The 18458-nt window shown below is 49.6% G+C and overlaps 2 protein-coding genes across 4 annotated transcripts in view; one reads left to right on the forward strand and one right to left on the reverse strand.

The window, feature by feature from the left end:
• RANBP10 (RAN binding protein 10) overlaps positions 1–5466 on the forward strand; it is an 86514-nt gene extending 81048 nt beyond the window's left edge. The window contains exons 11-15 of one of the 3 annotated variants that reach the window (XR_012662071.1): positions 832–956; positions 1855–2000; positions 2230–2360; positions 2478–2589; positions 4778–5466. Coding sequence is in view for 2 of the 3 variants with exons in the window: in XM_075101928.1 (XP_074958029.1) it covers positions 832–956; positions 1855–2000; positions 2478–2589; positions 4778–4908 (514 nt within the window). In the remaining variant the exon portion in view is untranslated. The remainder of the gene's footprint in view (positions 1–831; positions 957–1854; positions 2001–2229; positions 2361–2477; positions 2590–4777) is intronic. The other 2 variants (XM_075101928.1, XM_075101927.1) reach the window with 2 other exon arrangements.
• A 9205-nt stretch (positions 5467–14671) lies between these two features.
• Positions 14672–16050, reverse strand: LOC142061195 (C-C motif chemokine 3-like). Its single transcript, XM_075101930.1, has 3 exons — positions 15889–16050; positions 15399–15504; positions 14672–15014 (listed from the first exon to the last, which is right to left on the reverse strand). The coding sequence occupies exons 1-3, from the start codon at positions 15953–15955 to the stop codon at positions 14924–14926; spliced, it is 264 nt and encodes an 87-aa protein (XP_074958031.1). The 5' UTR covers positions 15956–16050; the 3' UTR covers positions 14672–14923.
• Positions 16051–18458: the final 2408 nt, after the last annotated feature.

The following is an 18458-nucleotide window of genomic DNA, read 5'->3' on the forward strand; positions in this document are numbered from 1 at the left end:
AGGGGGATAGTTACTGCTGCATTTACTGGAGCGTGGAGCATACTGAGCCATGGTGAGAACTGAGCTTCTCTTGGGCTCACTTTCCAGGTTGGTGTTACAGGGCTGTCTGAGGCCCTGCCGGAGCAGGGGACACCCTTGTGATTTGTAGAATCTCTTGGCTGATTGCAGCTGGCATTCATCCTCTGTGTACTGGGCTAAGCACAGTTTGCAGGACAGTTTGTAGTCTCTATCATGACTTCTTGAGAGCTGTACAGCATGTAACTGAGTGAGAAACACTTGTTCAGACTCAGTTTACCAGAATAATTAGATAATGCTGGATTTATGATTCTCTTTTTCAAATGTAGAGCACAAGTCCCAGCAAGATTTTCTCATCGTTTCTGTCAATCAGCAGTTAATCAGCAATCTCATTCAGACTGCTGTCTTGAACATTTAAGCCTAGAGCCTTTGTGTGTTCTGCACTGCACTTTTTGCAAGCGTTGATGGCTTACCACAGCCAAGATTTCCCTCCTGTTTAGTATGTTAGTATGTTAACTGTTGTCTGACTGCTGTTCACTGTCCCAGAGATGATTGCTTCCTGAAGGGAAGATGATAAGCACTCTGCACCTGTAATTACGACAAGCACTTTTGGAACAGAAACCCGTTTCATAAATTGTCTTCAGAAGCCTGCAACAATTTTTTGCTACACTGAATTAGACCATCTGGCTCCCTGTAGTCTAACTGGCACCTTTCCTGGTTTACTGGCCATTGCTGGGCATCCTTTGGCATCTAAGCTCTTCATTTCTTCCCTTTCTAATTTAGACATTTGACCTTTTCCTTCTCCTTTCACCTCAGTGACAGCGAGATGGAAATGGAGGCTGAGCATTACCCCAATGGAGTCCTGGAAAATTCATCCACCAGGATAATGAATGGCACCTACAAACATGAAGAGATCCTGCAGACGGATGAATCCAGCATGGGTAGGGCCTCAGAGGCAGGAGCAGTAAAGAGAAATAGGAAAAGCTGGTATCGAGAGTTAAAATCGTGATTGGACTGTGGGGAAAAAGCATGTACTTTGGCTTTCTTTCCCCTCCCCAGTGAATAATGTTCTCAAGATGCCTGTTTCACGGGGAACATGAATCTGTCCTGGAACTAAAACTAAGTCTGGCTTTTGATAGTCTTGCAGCAGTGCTGGTGATGTTGTGGAGCAGGTAAAGCAAGAGGAATCAAAGGTTTCTTCAGCGCTTGTCATGAATTCCAACTCAGAGCAGTCCTGGCACTTCTTCCAGCTGAGGAACTGAACTGAGCTGTGAAAGGCTGGCTGATACCCAGCCACAAAGTGTCCTCAGCACAGTGTGGTCAGCTACAACTGTCTTGTTTGTGGGTGCTTTAGCCAGGAGGGGGAGGAAGAATTAGCTACACTACCTCTGAAACTGGGGATTCCTCCAGTTATAGTGGGTTTTGTGGCCACCTAATACTGGGAAGTTGGTGGTGTTGCCATCTCTGACTGAGTTTTCCGAGTCTGGGATTTGTTAGACCAGGGGTTTCCGTGTTGTGTACGCTGTATCATACACAGGAGAGGGTAACACGGCTGGAGTTGCAAGTTCCCATGATTTTATCAGAATACTTGATTTGTAGGTAGTCCTCAGGCATTAAACAAACTGAGCTCAAGTTTTCCCTGTACCTAACAGGTGCTATGAAAAAAGCACTACTGGCTGTTGTAGTGCAGCGATCAGAAAAAGCTTCCACTGGGATAAACTTAGAGCAGGAAGCAGCTACCTGCTCCAGAAGGGGAAGGAGTTTATGAGTAGCATGACACAGAGTGGGCAATGGTGGGGAATGAGAGACTATGTTACTTCTCCACTGCCTTCCCTCTAGAAGACAGCTGCCCCCAGAGGCAGCTCTGTGGAGGGAACCATGCTGCCACGGAGCGAATGATCCAGTTTGGACGGGAGCTGCAGGTGCTGAGCGAGCAGCTTTGCAGAGAATATGGGAAGAACACAATGCACAAAAAGATGCTTCAGGTAAGCCTGGGCCTTGTGCTGCACTGCAGCAATTCTCTGGGCCAGGACTGGGGATGTGGGTTCTCTTGCAGAGCTCTGAGTGGCCCCCACTTCTGCACCTGGTGAGGAAGAGGGGGCCTGCATGGACATCAGAGGTCGAAACTCAGTGAACATAGAGCATCTAGATCCAGTTCTTGGCACAGGAGAGACACATACAGCTCCTGCCTGCCTTCGCTCTTCTTCTCTCCAGGTGACACTCTACCTGCCTTCCTGTGCTGGCTCCCCTGCCAGGTGGAAGGGGCACCCTCTTTAATCCACTATCTTGATGGCCCAGTGTGGTCCCTTGCTGCCAAGAAGAAAAGGGCCATTTCTTTTCAGGAGGTAGGCACCTGTTACCTTGGCGATGGCAGGAGGTGCCCCAGCTGATGGACTTGGCGGTTTTCCTGTGTGTTTGCATCTGTGCATGACCTTACTGTGCCTTTCTGTTCTCTCACGCAGGATGCATTTAGCTTGTTAGCTTACTCAGACCCTTGGAACTGCCCTGTTGGTCAACAGCTGGACCCGATCCAGAGGGAACCTGTGTGTGCTGCTCTTAATAGTGCTATATTGGGTAAGGCCTGGTTCCTGTGTGAGCGCTACCCACTGGACATACCTGCTCTCAAGGGCTGTCCTGTGGTGGGCAAGCATATGAGTGTTTGAAAAAAAATCAGAAATACTTATGTTTAGCTTTTGCCTCTCTTTCTGTTGCTGGGGACTGACAGAGGGCAGTGATGCAGGAAAGGAGGCAGGAGGGAAGCCTATGGAGAACGGATCCTCCTGATCTGATCTTCTTTTGCCTCCCTTCCTTGCATCTTCCTCAGTGCTACTTCCAAGGATGCTCCTCAGGGTTTTCTTCCCCTGCTTACTGAGGAAGCCAAGATACCTTCAGTGCATTTCCTGCCTTCTTTCTTCTTGCTCCAGATCCACCTGTATCAGTTCACTGGCATTAGCAGGGCTCTTTTCCATGCTGTTTGGGTTGGCAGAGTTTTGTCCTGGCATCATCCTCCTTTCTGGTAGGGGATGCAGTTGCTCTGTTGCAGCAGCTCATAAATGAAGCCAGTTTCCATAGTGCTGGGTCTAAAGCAGAGTGGGGCCATAAATCCAGTTACCTTTGAGATCATGTTGCATGTGCAGATTTAAATGGGTCTGTCTTCCCTTTGAGCATTGCCTCTGCCGGTTCCCATCACATGCTGTGCCTGCTAGAGCCCGGAGAGCCTGGCTGCCTGCAGTCCAGTGTTGAAATTGGGGCTGTGGTGATGGTCCAGCCCTGTTGCTTTTTCCTTTCTGGTCATAACTGTGCTGAGAGGACCATGGTCTGTGCAGAGATCTGGTTATAGGTTGGTCTTCTTTAGCTAGCAAGACAGCTCCCCTTCTTCTGATGAGCTTTCCTCTTTGTGTCAGCAGGATGGGTCATGGCTGAATCCAGGTATGAGGAGCCTTTTGCCCTCCTCTGTGTCCTCAGAGCTGAATGTTTATGACTGCTCTTCCATTTTCCTTAAACAAGTATGTTCCTTGCCCCAACAGCTTGTTGTCATTTACTCTCCTGTCTTGAACCTGGTGCAGTAGATGCAGTAGCTTTCCCTGATGGAAGTCTTGTGCTTGCAGTCAACAAGTTGTCATGTCATGGCTGACCCTCCTGGCATCTTCAGCTACAGAAAATCCCATGATGGAGAGATGGGTATAGTGATAATGAGGTTATGGCCTGCCACCGGTCCGCAAGAAAGGGATTGTTGCATTCTAGGCAGGGCCCTTGATCCTGTCACCACACCCTGCACATGCTGTGTCATTGCTCAGGTGAATTCACAGGACACTCCCCAGTCTGGGTTAGCTCAGTCTGTCCAGAGCTGGCCAAAACTGTCCACTGGACAGCTTCTCTGTCTCAGAAATCCATGCGTGACTCCTGTGCACAGCCCAGACATATTTCCTAGTGGTCTGTGCACCTGATGTTGAATGTGCCAGAAGGAGATTTAGAGATTATCTTCTGCGGGGAGGAACAACTTGGTTGTCAAACCCATGAGGGCTCCTGTTCTGTCTGAGCAGAGGAACAGAAATTATATGGTTTGGGAAGGAGAGTCCCTTCCCCTGACAGTCAGCATGGGCAAGTGTCCAGTAGGGTGGCCCTGTTCAGCCATTGTTCATCCAGTGCTTGAGGAGCACAGACAAGTTGCTGAGGGGCATCACTAGGGAGATGTGAAAGATGGTGTCTGGGCATGCTTTGTCACACAGGTTGCGAAACACCTTGTATAGCTCAGCCGAGGATTCCTCATTGCAGACATAGCAAACATGAAGTTGAAAAGAAGCAGTGACCAGTGAATGAGTTTATCTAGAGCATGGACTACTCTGTAGGCTTGCACAAGTGGGAGAGATTGAGAGGTTGCATCTCACTTGGTTCCAGCTTCTCCTGCCTTTCCTTATTCTTCCTTGCTTTGATATCTCATGCTTTGAGGGTTTTCTGGCAGACACTGAGGCAGCAGAAGCTCCACTGCCTTTTTCTTGCTCTGGCCACCAAAGCAGCACTTTCTCAAAGGTCCTGTTGAGCTGTGGCCCCACGTGGGACATGTCATGGGTGGTGGGGTGTGCAGAGGAGCAGTGGTGCAGAGCCAGCATTACTCAGGAGTAGCTTCCTTCCAGAGCCAGCACCTTCTGCCAAGGATGCCAGGCTTGGTGTTCAGGCAGGACTGAGAGGGACCTGAGTGCAGGTGAGCCGGCACACAGCCAGGACGCCTCTTCTAAACGGATTTCTTTTTTTGCCCCCACAGAATCTCAGAACCTGCCAAAGCAGCCCCCGCTGATGCTTGCCCTGGGCCAGGCCTCGGAGTGTTTGCGGCTCATGGCTCACGTGGGCTTGGGCTCCTGCTCCTTTGCCAGAGTAGACGACTATTTGCACTAGCCACCAGAGCAAGATGGAGTTGACATCGTTGAGTGGTGCCCTTCACCCTCCATTGCTGCCACTCTACACCACCACCTTGTTCGATAGCCTGACCTCCCTGCCACCAACACCCCTTCTAGCACACAAACACACACTGCCTGTGAAAGGATTGAGTGGGTCCCTCACTGTGTGGCTATTCCTGACCCCAGGAACAACTGGCAGATCTTACGTGTTTCCCTGCCATTGCTGCGGCTCCAGCGGCACTCAGTATTTCGCTGGTTATTCTAATGTAGCGCCTTCCGATGTAGGGATTTTTCTTTATTTTGATTTGAGTTGTTTCTTATGGATCCACCAGTATTTTATCTGGAGAGTTTTGCTGAGCTGGTTTCTGCTGATTTACTGAGGAAGCTCATCAAGTTGGTGACAGCTTGTTCTTTTCTTCCCTTCTCCCTCCATCGTGCACATACAGCATCACCATCTGTGCTAGTTATCTGAACTCTTCTCGCAGTGGCAGTTCAGAGGGATTTTTAAATTTTATTTGAATCCTGTTTATTAAAAAGGTCTCTTCCACCTCCACAAGTCATTGATGTATTTATTGCCCACAGAGTCAATCCCAGCCATGCACATCATACAACCCCACAGGAGACCTGGTGAGGTAGGTCCTGTCACACACTAATGATGGGAGTTAGAGGAGCTTGGTCCTTCATGGTACATGTCCCTCTAAGAGCACAAGGCTCTCAAATGATTGTCTTTGTGAATGGGAAGAGTAGAAAACCTGACATTACCTACGTTAGTGGCTGCACTGTAGAAGCATCTCACAGCCCTGAGAAACAGGTAAATCCAGCTCTCACAGCAGCTAGAGGGACAGGACTGATGAATATGAAGTCATCTACCGCTGTAGTGGTAGAAGCAGGTCACGTTAGCCTGCAAGAAACATCCTTGGGTGCTGCTTGGTTGGGCTGTCAAGTGTTTGTGTTAAACCACAAATCCCCCTTTTTCTCCATGTAGGAGGGCTCTGTCACTAAGATTCAATAATAACAGTATTTACTGCCCCTCCACATAACACTGATCTAAATTTTGAAAGTGTCTTGAGAACACTAGTATGAACTGTGCTCACCCTTGCAGGTTTCATATGCCAAGATCAGGTTGCGGATTAGGGTCAGTACTAGCTTTTTAAGGTCTGAGCCGGTCAGAAGGGAGCAGCAATGTTTCTTTAAGGATTACTAAGAAAATTATTCCAGTTTCAGGTCCAAAAGCAACCAGCAAGGATCTGTGAGTGAGTAACCTCCAAGTAAGATGGACTAATGTGTCGCTGCTGCAGTATGTATCAGGCCCAGGGACTCAAGTGCTGCTAAGCTTTTGGCATTCAAACCATCTGCCTGTAAGTGTTTCTGAGCATATACTTTGCATTGTTGAGGCCGTGTAGCAGGACTGCATGCTTTGCATCCTCTGGTGTACCATTAGGAGACTCCACATTTAATCTGGCTGCACGGTAGGAATTGTAATTCTGCACCAAATGAATTTTGGGTTAGCAGCTGTGAGGAGGTCCCAGGGGAGCTCAGACCTAACATGTATTTTATTTTACTACTGTTCTTGAATTTTTTTGTTTGTTTGGAAGGCTCAATGAAAGATGAACGCATTGTGTTGAAGTTTGCCCTTAAAATGGAGGTTAGCCTGTGTCAGGGCTTCAAACAGCAAGAGAGCTTGTGTGCCACTGAAGAAAGGAAGGTGATGTGTGACATCTGTGCAGTAGCCTAGAGCTTTAAGGATTTGATGCGTTTGCAGGCTTGATCTGCAGCTGGAACACAAGGTCTGAAATCAAGGCAGAGCAGAGGGGCAGGTGTCCCCTGCACTGCAGAAGACTGTAGCAGTGAATGTGCAGATGGTGTTGGAGGTGATTGGGAATGCCTATCGCTACCTTTTGGTGAAGGTTTTGAAGCAGTGCTAGAGCTGTGGTGGTCTACAAAACAGGCAACACAAGGTTTGGAGATGGAGGGGATACTTTTTTTAGGTCAAATCATACAGTTGAAAAAAAGCAGATGGAGCTCTGCATACCAAAGCCTTTCTTCTGGACAGACAGAAGCAGAGGTCTACGTTAAGCAGAAGAATTTAACTTACCAATCTGGGGCTTCTGTTTTAATTCTGGGGAACAGCTCATGTGCCTGAAAGCTCATCTATTGACTTTCAACTCTTCTTATTGTCCTAATGATGGATATTACCCCCAGCCTGCTGTCCTTATCTCACTGAGACGCTTTTAACTCAGTGTGCAAGCTTCCTTTCTGGAGCCTCTGATGCTGGACATTACCTGGCCTAACTCATCATGCCCTAGTGCTGTTGGTGAGCCTGAGGCGTCGGATGAACTTGCCCTGGTGAGAGATTTGGCTGCAGACTCTCCATTTCTTACACCCAGGATTAGGGCACACTGTGGACTGATTGTGGGTACTTAAGTTGGAAATACTCTAGTACCAGGCTTTGCCTTTCACATTTGGTGACTTCCGCTGCTGTTGGTCACCATTTAGCTTGCTCCTGTCTGGCTGCAGTCTGACCTGTCTTTCATCTTTGTAGCAACACCATCTGTATCTCTTTCTGAGTTTTCCTTGTTCCTTCTCTTAGTGGTTCATTTAAGGCATTGTTGTGTGTCATATTAATGCCCCACTTGGTCTCTCCGCAAAGCTGCGCTGACCATCCTAGGGCATTGTCTTTGTTTTGGTTTCCCTTTCACTACAAAAAAAATCTAAGAGATGCTCGTAGATACCTAGTTATTCTGGTGCCAAGAAATACGTGATGGGTTGGTCTCTCTGGCTTCTCACAGAGACCATCTCTGTGGTAGAAACCATTGTGCTGTTGTGTCAAGGTTAGTGCTGAGAGGCCACACTCTTAACAATAATTAATTGCATGTAGCAGGGCTGACATGTGCATCACCTAGTGGCAGTAGATCCCTGTAGACTAGACAGTAGTGATGCTTTCCACTTCTTGCACTTGCCAGTTCTTGCACCTGGTGTCCCAATTATGGTTTTTTGGGAGTGCAAAGGCTTTTCTGCTGTAACATACCTGTCCTTTGGGATTTTTTTGTTTCAAGTGTTCTTGTGGTTTCACTAGTGGTTTCTGCTTGTTGTGCTCAGATTCTGACTACTGTGGTCATGACTCTGTGTGGAGAAGAGAAATGTGTTTATGGTGTGTGGTGGAGGTATAGGCTTCAACCTACCGCTGATTCCTAGATAAGATTTCTGACTTGGTTTTCCCAGGTTATTTTTCAAAGCCTCTTGGTCCTGGGTCCTACTTGATGGTTCATGTCAGCTGAGACTTGGTTTGAATTGTTGTGGTCATTTAAAAAAACGAACAGACCTAAAGTGAACTCAGGTCTTCTTTAACTTGGAATGTGGTTGTACACCTAACCAGAGGCTCTGTGCGGTTTAAAAATTACTTTTATAGAAGTGTTTTGGAATTTGTTATTCTAAGCGCCTCATGCTTTGCTCGGAAGCAGATGAGCTAAGAACACCATAGCTAAGAACACTCTGCTTCACCTGGGCAGTCCTTCACAGTGTCACTTCTTCCAAGAGCTCTTCAGTAAAGCCATGTAAACAATTGTGTAGTCCATAATAGAAAACTGCTGGCTTCCCATTTCTTGATGAGGGTGACAAGGTCTCAGCTATGGCCCTGCATTATAATGCTGACGGCATTGGATATAGGACTTCCATCACATGAGGTTGACACATAGGTTGTTCTCTGCTGGGCTGACTTCAGATCCTAGGAGGTTTTCCAAACCACAGCCAGACAGTGCTCGCAGGCAACACTTCTCACCATGCAGCCCCAAGAGAGGCTTTCTAGCCGTGGCGTCTTTCTCAGGACCTGTGAAATGCTGCAGTTGTAACAACTAAACCTCTTCCAGCTCTGCCGTGTCTACACAATCATAGGGTCTCAGCTCTCAACTGATCAGTCCAGTGTCACCACCAGAGAGCTGTAATAAGCGCAGTGGGAGGCACCCTCCAGCTGTGGGCTCTGGACACCAACCACTCTACCTGGCTTCCTCAAACTCAGCATTGCAGCAAGGGCCTCTCAGAAGGATAACATTTCACAGGGACCTGGTGGAAATGTGCTTGTGGCAAACTGCAGCCCTGCACTTCATGGGCTTGGGTTTTGAGCCCGGTGCTCTGCTGGTTAACGTTTTGGGAACTCCAGACCTAGAGCCTTGGTTAAAGTGTCCTTCAGTGGTTCTGCAGACAGAGCTTCATGGAGCTAAATTCCATCACCAGGCTTTTCTCACCATGGACAAAGGGTTTGTGCTGTCCCCACACGCAGTGAGAGCAGTCACATCAACAGTAACGTGGGAGAACTTTGGAGTGAGATGAGGGATCAGTTCAGGAGTTGGAGGCATTGGAGTAGCTGTGATAAGTGTTTCTGGGAGGTGTATCCACCTCATATACCTTGCACTTCAGCCTCCGACCAGCTTAGTGGCCTCTGCTGGATGCATTCCAGTTTGTGGACATCTCTCCTGTACCAGGGGAGCCAAATCTTGTTCCTCTTGGTTCCTCTTGTTCCTTTTGGAACCATCTTGTTCCAGATGATCCCCCTTGCTGCTCCGTGATCCTATACTAGTAAGTGTTTAACAAAAGCTGATTCAAAACTTACAGGGTTGAATGAGCTCTCAGTCAAGGTCACCTGTGAGTGTGGAGGGCAGCAGTCTATTTCCCATGCATCCTTAGATGGGCTCTCAGAGCCAGCTTGTCTTGGGAAGACGTCTCACTGCTACCAGGTCTCCCTTCTTGCTCCTTTGCCTCCCACAATCCCAGTATTCTCCCACCTTTGTGACCACCAGAAGTGGTATCTGCAGTGTTTGGTGCTGCAGGAGCTGCTTTGGGACCAGAGTCAGCTCTGTGGCCCATGCCAGCAACGAGCATGGACATAGCAACTCCAACAGCTCTTCCTGGGCTTGCTTCTGCTGCACTGGCCTAAAGGGGCAGGTCTATGCAGGATGTTCCCTTTTTGTCACCATACAGGATCCCATCAGCCTGCAGCTGGGCTGGCTGTAGCACTTCTGCTGTTCTTAGAAATTAAGCCTTTGCATGCAGTGAGCAGAATGGAGAGGGACCTCCAGAGTGAAGCACTGGGTGTGCAGCATCCAGCTGTTGAGGGAGGTTGTCCAGTGGCTGCTCTCCCTCCCCTCCAGCCCCCCATGTGTACCAGAACTATAGCTCATTGCTTTGGTGCTAGAGCCTGTTTCTATTTCCAACATCCTGGTGGTCCTTGCCGTGCTGCTGCCAGCCTGGTTCGGACACCAGGAGATGCAGCTGTGACTGGTGTGGAGAACAGGCCCTTTTGGGAGTATTGCTCCTTGTGGCTGTGTACACCTAGGGTTTTCCCATCTGCTTCCTTATTCCTTCTGGTTTTTTACAGTGACATGTCTGCCTGTCCTCAAGCTGGGTCCCTATTTTTCACGTAGTCTTATTAAGGCATCTTACCATTTTTAAAATGACTGTTCTTGAGGCTCCCTTGAACAACTGGAACAAACAGAGCTGATGTAACTATCTCCGGGGATTGAATTTATTTTCCTCCTCAGGCATCAGGCACGATGAACTGTCTCCAGCAAAGCAAACCTTGTGGGATTGTTGTGGTGCTGCTTTTGCGCTTTGGCACCTTAATACTCACATAGCATGTGTTGCTTAGGTGCAAGTTTCAGAGTTCCTTCTGCTGTCAAGGGGTTGACTGAGAAGGTGAACTGTGATAGCCAGGCTACCTAACAGTGTGTAAATGCTGTGAAGCTACATGGTGCACAACACCATGGGAAGTTCTTGGGGAAGTTTTTTCCATGAAGAGGCAGTGTGCAGTCTTTTAACTGCTGCACGGGGCAGCAAGCAGAGAGGTCCATCATGCTTCAGTCCTGGGTGCAGTGAGGACCCATGGATCTGGTCACAGCATGAGAGAAGGAACATGTTCCTTGGAAAGGTGGTCCTGGTCCACCCGGGAGTCCCCTTTGCAGAAGGAGCAACTTCCTTCAAAGCCTGCCCATGTTAGAGCAGCCTGAGTGGTGGATCCAGAGGGGAGTAGATCTCTTGTAGAGAGCTGGTGTTGGGACACCAGCTGTACATCTCTGTCCCTAGATGTTTCTGCAAAAGGGCTGGTGGGGGGACATGATGGGGAACATGTGATGTGTGCTGCTGGGACCCTTCTGTCCCAGAAGAATGAGTGATGGAGGGAACTGCAGTGCAGCAGCTCTTACTCAGAGCCAAAAGCTTGCTCTGAGCCATGTCCCATCTGCTGTGTAGATCAGAGAGCTGGAGGAAGTGTTGGTGGAGTGTGGGGGGGGGAGCTACAGCGGGTCTGGGGAGGAAACGGAAGTGGTTGAGACCCTGGAGGCCTCTTCCAGAGGAAGGACTAGCTGCTCTCCACCATCCTTCCCTGCAACAAGAGGTGGGAGGTGATGGATGAGTGAATGTGGCATGTCTGTCCCTCTCCCTGCATCCCACACCAGAGCTCAGAGCCTGCAGCCTTGAGCTGTAGCAGTGCCTGGCAATCTGAGGGTTCATCCAGGCTTGAGGAGCATGTGTCCTGTCAGCTCTTTTATTTCCAAGAGGGAGGCTTAACTCTCTCCTGCTTGCAAGAAGCTGAGTCCTGTGTAGGATTTGCACTCAAATCGCCACAGAAACATTCCTGGAGGCCATGCAGACCTCTGCTCCTTGTTGAACTTCCCCTGGCCAGGCAGACGCCTTTTCTGTGGTCACTCCACTTGCGTCCAGGCATGTGCTCTGACCCCTTTGGTCAGTAGGGCTATAGCTGCATCTTTCCCCCGGGAGGGAGCACGGGGGATTTTTGCAGACTGGACTTCTCACAAGTTCAAACTTGGAGAAAGGAGAAGGAGCAGCAGCTCTGGGGATAATCAGGATTTTAAAGAAAATTTTAAAAATGCAAGTGTGGTGACTCTTCCAGACCAAGGACTCTGCACAGGCATTTCATTAGGATTGTCTCTCTTGGTCCTACCTGTGCACGCTCTTCATGGCTCTCCAGCCAGGAGAGGCAGGAGGAGGCTACTGGCACCTGAAGCTCTTGCACACAACCTGCTCGGCAGTGCAAGCCTCAGAACCTGCCCACCACGCAGTTAACTCTCTTCTGCTGGTTGCTCAAAACTCAGGTATGAAATGCTCAGCTGGAGCATGGGGTGCGAGGTCTTTGCAGGTTTCCAACCAGCCCTGGAGGAATGGCTACCGTTGGGCTGTGACAGAGCAGATCTCCCTCTGCCACTCCAGACTCCTCATCGCCTTTGGAGGGAGGGTTTTCTCCTCTTTGGTACAACGTTGGCTAAATGGACATTACACAATTGTGCACATTGGTTCAGTCTAAGCTTAGTATTTGTGAATTAAGTTATCTGATGCTTCGCATGAAAACTTCAAAAAGGGGAGGGAGGGGGATTTTAACTGAGAAAAAGCCTATGAAAATATACTGAAAATATGGTAAAGAAATCGATGTTCTGCTGTATATTGACAGAATTATTTTTATTAAAATATACATTCATGTGCAAGAGCTAGCGTGAAGCCACCTGCTTTGTCAGTCTCTGCTTGCTGGAGTTGTGCTGGGGAAGGTGAGCAGCGGAGCCGGCGCAGGCGGCACTGTGTGTCCCCTCCGACATCGGATGGGGTCCGGCCCTGCCAGAGCAGGGCTGCCTGTCTGCGGGCAGCCGTCAGGCAGGGTGGTGGAGGGGTTGGCGCAGCGATGCCCCACAGCTTGGGAGACATCAGCCCTGGGACCACTTGGTGGAAGGAGTTGGGCTCTCCCCCACAAAAATGAGCTGGCTCCAGGATAAGTTTTCCCCATCCGGGGGTGAGTAGCTGCCAGCAGAATCATGTCCCTGTCATTACACAGGTCCCTTGACAGTCAGGACAGGCTCTTGGCTCAGAGATTGCTGCCTCACATGCAATTATTAGAGGGGAACAAGCAATTATTGCTAAGACTTTCAGGTAAATCATTTCTGCTGACACCTGTATATATTTCAGCTATACCATTTTCTCAGCATAGCAGAAAGCCTGTGATGGCTGTTCTACAAAACTTACAAAAGCAGCTTCTCCCACAGTTGATAAGCCGTACCAGAAACAGTGGAGAAGCGATGCTCCCAGCACACACTTGTGATTGAAACCCTAGGACCGACCCTGGAAATTTTCTATTGGCGCCCTTTTTCCATGAACCACCTCCTGCGTCTTGGGTGCTGACGCCACAAGTTCAGTAACGTTCCCACCTGGCAGCAGCTGACTCTTCAGCTCATGTCAGTGGTCCTCGAGCAGGTCCTTGGGCTCTGGATGAGTTCTGGATGGCACTGCAACTCCATTCCCCGCCACCCAAAACAGGCCATCGGGGTGGTAAAATCCTCAGGAATAATGTAGGCGTGCCCAGTGGAGTGTCATTTTATTTTGTTAATGAAGGAATAGAGACTAGTCAAATCATACTAATGATTTTTTTTTTGTCGGGGTGGCTCTGTAATATGGGCAGATGGCGTTTCTCCCCCTTTTTTATCACCACCTTTCTCACAGAGGGTGTGATATGTAATCCCCATAATATTTCACCTCTGGTTGGCCATAGCATCTTGTAACACCTTTCACATCTTGTCAATGCAGCTGTTTTTGCAGGTCAAAAATTTCCAGATGAGCTGTGTGCCGTGGCAAGAATCGCTTTTTCTCCTTGAGCATCGTATTGTCCACTTGTAAAATTCTGTTTGTGGGCCTACATGGTTTTCATTTCAGTGGTGTTTAAAAATGGGGGAAATAATCTTTGCAGCCCTCAAATTCGAATGATTGGGGAAGGCTGCTTAGCAAGTAAAATGCTTACAGGGTCTCTGAAATACAGACTGGGGGTGTCTGTCTGCATGCTTACCACCTTGTATGGCTACCTGCACGTCCATTTTTTGTTTCAGAAGACAAAGTGGCCAGAACTTTGTGTCTGTAAAACAGCCAAGCTCAATCCACGAGGCGTTTGTCCCCCAATATCGGATTATGCTTCAGCTTTCCTTTCCACTACTGTGTCGTCCCATGGTGCTTATTATGATTCGTGGGCAAAAATGTCATTTGGGATGTTTCTCTCTGTCCCCTGTCTGCTGTATTCAGTGTCCTAGAAAATATATTCGTGCCCCCTTCTCTAATTGTGAGCATAAAATACTGGTGAAGCTTTAGGCTGAGGATCAGTCCATGGCACACACCACATCTCTTGCCTTCATCTTTCTGAGGTTTTCCTATGCGCGCTTTGCAGCTTTGCACCTCTCACGTGAAATGATTGACCATCACCCTGGTGTTCACAGCTGGGGACTTGTGCTGCTTCCGCGCTTCCGCAGCCCTGCAGAGGGTCTGCAGCCAGTCCACCTCTTCTCCTGCCCAGCTGAAGGGGCTTGCGTCCTCACCCTCTTGGCACTGTGGACATTGTTTTTCATCTCCCTCACTTGTTTTGCAGTGGCCCCCAACATGTTTGGAGGCTGACAAGGTATTAAGGGTTTCGCAGATCTGTATCTTCTCCACTTCCGACCTTCTAATTTTGGATTGCCTGCAAAGCCCATGGGGCTGAGAGCATGCTGTGAGGATGTACAGCCTTAACTATGGGTAAGGGTAACCTCACCTATGAGTCCTTGACCTGTGGGACAAGACCTGGCCTCACTGTTATGTTCCCAGTGAAGCACACTGTGGCCAGGCAGTTTGCTCCAAGCCTGGAGAAACGTGCTCATGGCAAAGGGGTTTTTTGGTTGCACCATGCCCTGAGCTTGAAGGATCTGCTCCTTGGGCTGAAGAATCAGGAAAAAATTCAAAGAGCAGTGTGTGGAAATAAATTTTTATTATAAATAATTGCTTCAGTGGGCAGATCCTGGCAGGGCAGTGACGGCAGGAGGGACTCAGTGGCCAGCTGCTCCATGCCGCAGTGACACCCAGTCCTGCTGGGGTACAGGCTGGCTCCACTGGCGTCCACTGCCACAGGACCCTTTGGAGAAGCGTCGCAAGCACTGCCTGCTCCCTCCAGAGACGGGAGGACTGGGCGTGTGGGTAGGACTGTGGGTGGCAGAAGGAGGATTTCATTTTTTCCTTTGAAGTCTTTCTATGGCTTGCTTCACCCAGGGCTTCTTGGGGTTGGTGCAGATCTTGACACCACGCAGTGTCACAAACCTGCAGTGAAAAAGTGAGGAAAGAGAGTGAAAACATGAACTGTGAGCCATTTCCTTCCCATGCACTATTTCTCCCCTCCCTGTGTGCAGCTCCATCCTGGATGGAGGCTTGGAGCCATCGCCAGCAGCCCATGCCCTCCTCGGGCTGATGGTGCATGTCTGAGTCTCCCCAGACCACTGGCGTTAACGGAAAGAACTAAAACCTATTTTTTCCCCCCCTCTGCCCACTCCACAGAGCTACTTCCCTACCACAGCCCCCCAACAAGGCACGTGCTCCTAGCTGGGACCAGGCTGTCTGCAGGGCAGGGCGGGATGGAGGGAGCTGGTCTAGCTCCCAGTCGGGCGCCGTGCTGTGGGGGGGGATGCAAACCCCCGGGGTACTCACACAACTGCAGGCAAAGAGCAATCTTTGGGCGTCTCATAGAAACTCTGTATGTGTTGGATGCGTCTCTGTGCGTGCTTGTAGCAGCATTCAGTGGGTGAGGAGTGGGCTGTGAAGGGAAGGGAGAGACGTTGTGAACGCCCTTCGCTGCATTTTGCAACTAATTACATTGCCAGACAATGACACCGCAGGATACCAAACATAGGATGGAGACTGTGGAGCTCCTCAGCAGCTCCCACAGCATCCTACAGCAGGGATTTGTTTCTCCACAGCATCCCCCCAGGGCTGGCTTTGCTGAGGCCACCCAGGACCCATTCCATCCCTCCCTGCACCCCAGGACGTACTGCCCTGCCCTGACCAGGGGGTTGCTCCTTCTGCCAGCAGCACCGTCCCCACTCCCCCCTGGGGTTTCTTGTCTGACCTCCCCAACAAGATGTCCCCAATGGGGGCCCCCAAGCCCTGCCCCATGGTGGTGGCCCACAAGGTGCCTTACCTGCAGTGTGGTGCAGGGAGAAGGTGAGGAGCAGCACGAGCAGCAGGACTGTCCTTGCAGTGAGCATGGTGGCTGTGTGAGGGCTCTTCCTCTGTCCTGCTTCGTGGCGCCCTGCCTAGCGTCTGCAGCTTTGGCTTTCACTGCGCCAGAATTTATCCTCTGCATGCCACCCACTTTAACTGTTTTTCCAAAAATTTCAGACAGGTTCTAAGAAGCCTTGTCCCAGGGACAAGGGGATTTCTGTCATTGTTTATTTTGGGGGCACATCCAGCGGCAAGTGGAAGAGGCTGAGGAGTGGGGCAGCCACTTCTGCTTTCTGCGGAAGAGCTGTGAGGCTGTGAGGGGCTTCCAGGAGGCTTTGGGGGAACTGAAATTGACCCAGGAAAGGAGATTAAAGCCAACTCTCTGTGAAGGCAAGACATGGAATCTAATGCTTGCCTGTTTATTTCTAACAAGAGAGACAACCCAAAATCTCTGAGCAGGAACAGGTCATTGATGGGTTTAGTTGGTTTGCCTCCGTTGTCAAAGGCAAGTGACTAATGAGTCCCCTCCAAACTGGCCTCCCCAACCACCCTGGCTGTGCCAAGGGCACTGGGTTAGGTTAGGCAGTGAAGCACTTGGGATGGGATGGGATGTTGTCAGGCAGAAAAAGCCACACTGGAGTGAACTAGGAAGCACCCTGGAGCTGGGGATGGCAGAGATGCTTTTGGTGGGTTCAGGAGACTTTATAGAATAGGAAGAAATGGGCCAGTGGCAGTGGGGTGTCTGAGGAGAGCCTGGGTCTGATCCCAAGCATTGCCTCTGCCTCCCACACTGGCAATGGGATCAAAATGAGAGGGTCAGAGGGATGGCGGCTTTTGGTCATGAGTGCAGACAGGTCATTTCCACAGGGAGATGGGACAAACCCTACCACAACCCCAGGAGAGTCATCCCAGACGCCAGAGGACCCCAAGGGCAGGAGGGGTGGGTGGCACAGACCCTGATGGCAGCACCACAGAGCACTGGTGGACATAAGCCTCCATGCAGAGTTCTGCTCCCTGGGAAGGCAAGGTGCAGCTGCAGGCTGCATGTGAGGACCCAGTGGGAAGCAATGTGGGATGATGGTGAGTGGGAGCATGGGAGGGGACCTGGCTGTGGCTTGGGGATGAGGCAAGCCAGGGCTTATTGAAGGAGAAGAAAGGTGGAAATGGACTTCCTTGAAGTTTCATGATTGCATGACTTCTCTGGAAGAAGAAAGAAGAAGAAAACAAATGTGCTGACGACTCTGTTTTGGAAGCTGTGGTGTGCAGGACGTCCAGTCTGGTGGCCTGGCACAGCAGCAGGGTCACCATGCAAAGAGCTGGGCACTGCAGTGCTGGTTTCTAATGCCACTTTCCCCAGGAAAGGGCTCTGCAAGAAGAAAACACCCGATACACAGCACCTGAGCCCCCTTCTACAGTCACTGCATTCCGCCTGCGGCTTTCCCACCTTCCCTTTTGCAGCTTCTACCACATCCCTGATGTACATACCCTCAAGCCCAACAAGCCACCAGGGTCACACCACCGCCTAGACGTCGGTTAAAAGCAAAGGGCTGTAATTAAGGGAGAACTGAGCTAATGGCTTTTTCCAGCCAACTTCTCCTATGGTAAAAAGCAGAATGTCCTTACAAGCAGAGGTCAAATCTAGATCTCAAATGGTGATACAAAACCAATTAGCATTAGGCGAGCTATCAGAGACCAAAGGAGGGGTTTGTGCTCTCATTAACACCAGTTGTTGTTTCGGTGTAGACCAAGACAAAAGAACAGAAACAGATGTAATGACAGTCCAAAGCCACCTAAAGGTTTTTCATAAAATGAAAAAAAATACCCAAAACCCACCCCTTTTGATGGGTGGTGTTGGATTCCAGACATTGGCAGATGGTTTGAAAATGTGCTTAAAATATTATCCAGATCTATATTTATAGGACTAATGGCTATAATAGCAACCTATATGTCTGTTCAATTAATTATTGGTTGTGCTGAGATTATGTGTCTAAGCAGTGGGCAGTTACTCGTCAAGAGATAAAGCTGATGGCAATGCAAATGTACAGGTGAGAAAAAGAAATTAAAGCAGAAGAAAACCAACTCTTTAATAAAGAAGTATAGAAGTATAAGAAGTATAAAGAAGTATAAAGAAGTATAAAGTATAAAGTGTCCCTGCCATGTCCGTTGTCTGGTTCCATGGAGCCTGCTTGGAGGGGATCAGAGGTGGGATGTCTGTGGGGCCAGACCACTCCTGTGGGTCTGAGAACCAGAGGTCTCGTGGGCACCAAGAGGCAGATGGAGATCTCTGTTGTGCATCAGGAGGTGTTTCAGCTTGAGGAAGCCTTTTAAACTGTTGCCTTTACTCTTCAGGAGCCTTCAGACCATGAAGACACCCTGTTTGTTTGGTCTTGATGCCCTCTCCTGACAGCTGTGCGGGGGTCTCCCAGGACAGCAAGTCCTGGGTTACCCAGATCTTTCCACAGGACCCACAACCACTGTCCCAGCCAGGTGCCCTTCTCCAGCCCTGGGTCTGGACCCTCTTCCAGGGGTTTCTGATGCACATAATGG

This window comes from Phalacrocorax aristotelis, chromosome 8, assembly GCF_949628215.1.
Source record: "Phalacrocorax aristotelis chromosome 8, bGulAri2.1, whole genome shotgun sequence".
Lineage (NCBI taxonomy): Eukaryota > Metazoa > Chordata > Aves > Suliformes > Phalacrocoracidae > Phalacrocorax > Phalacrocorax aristotelis.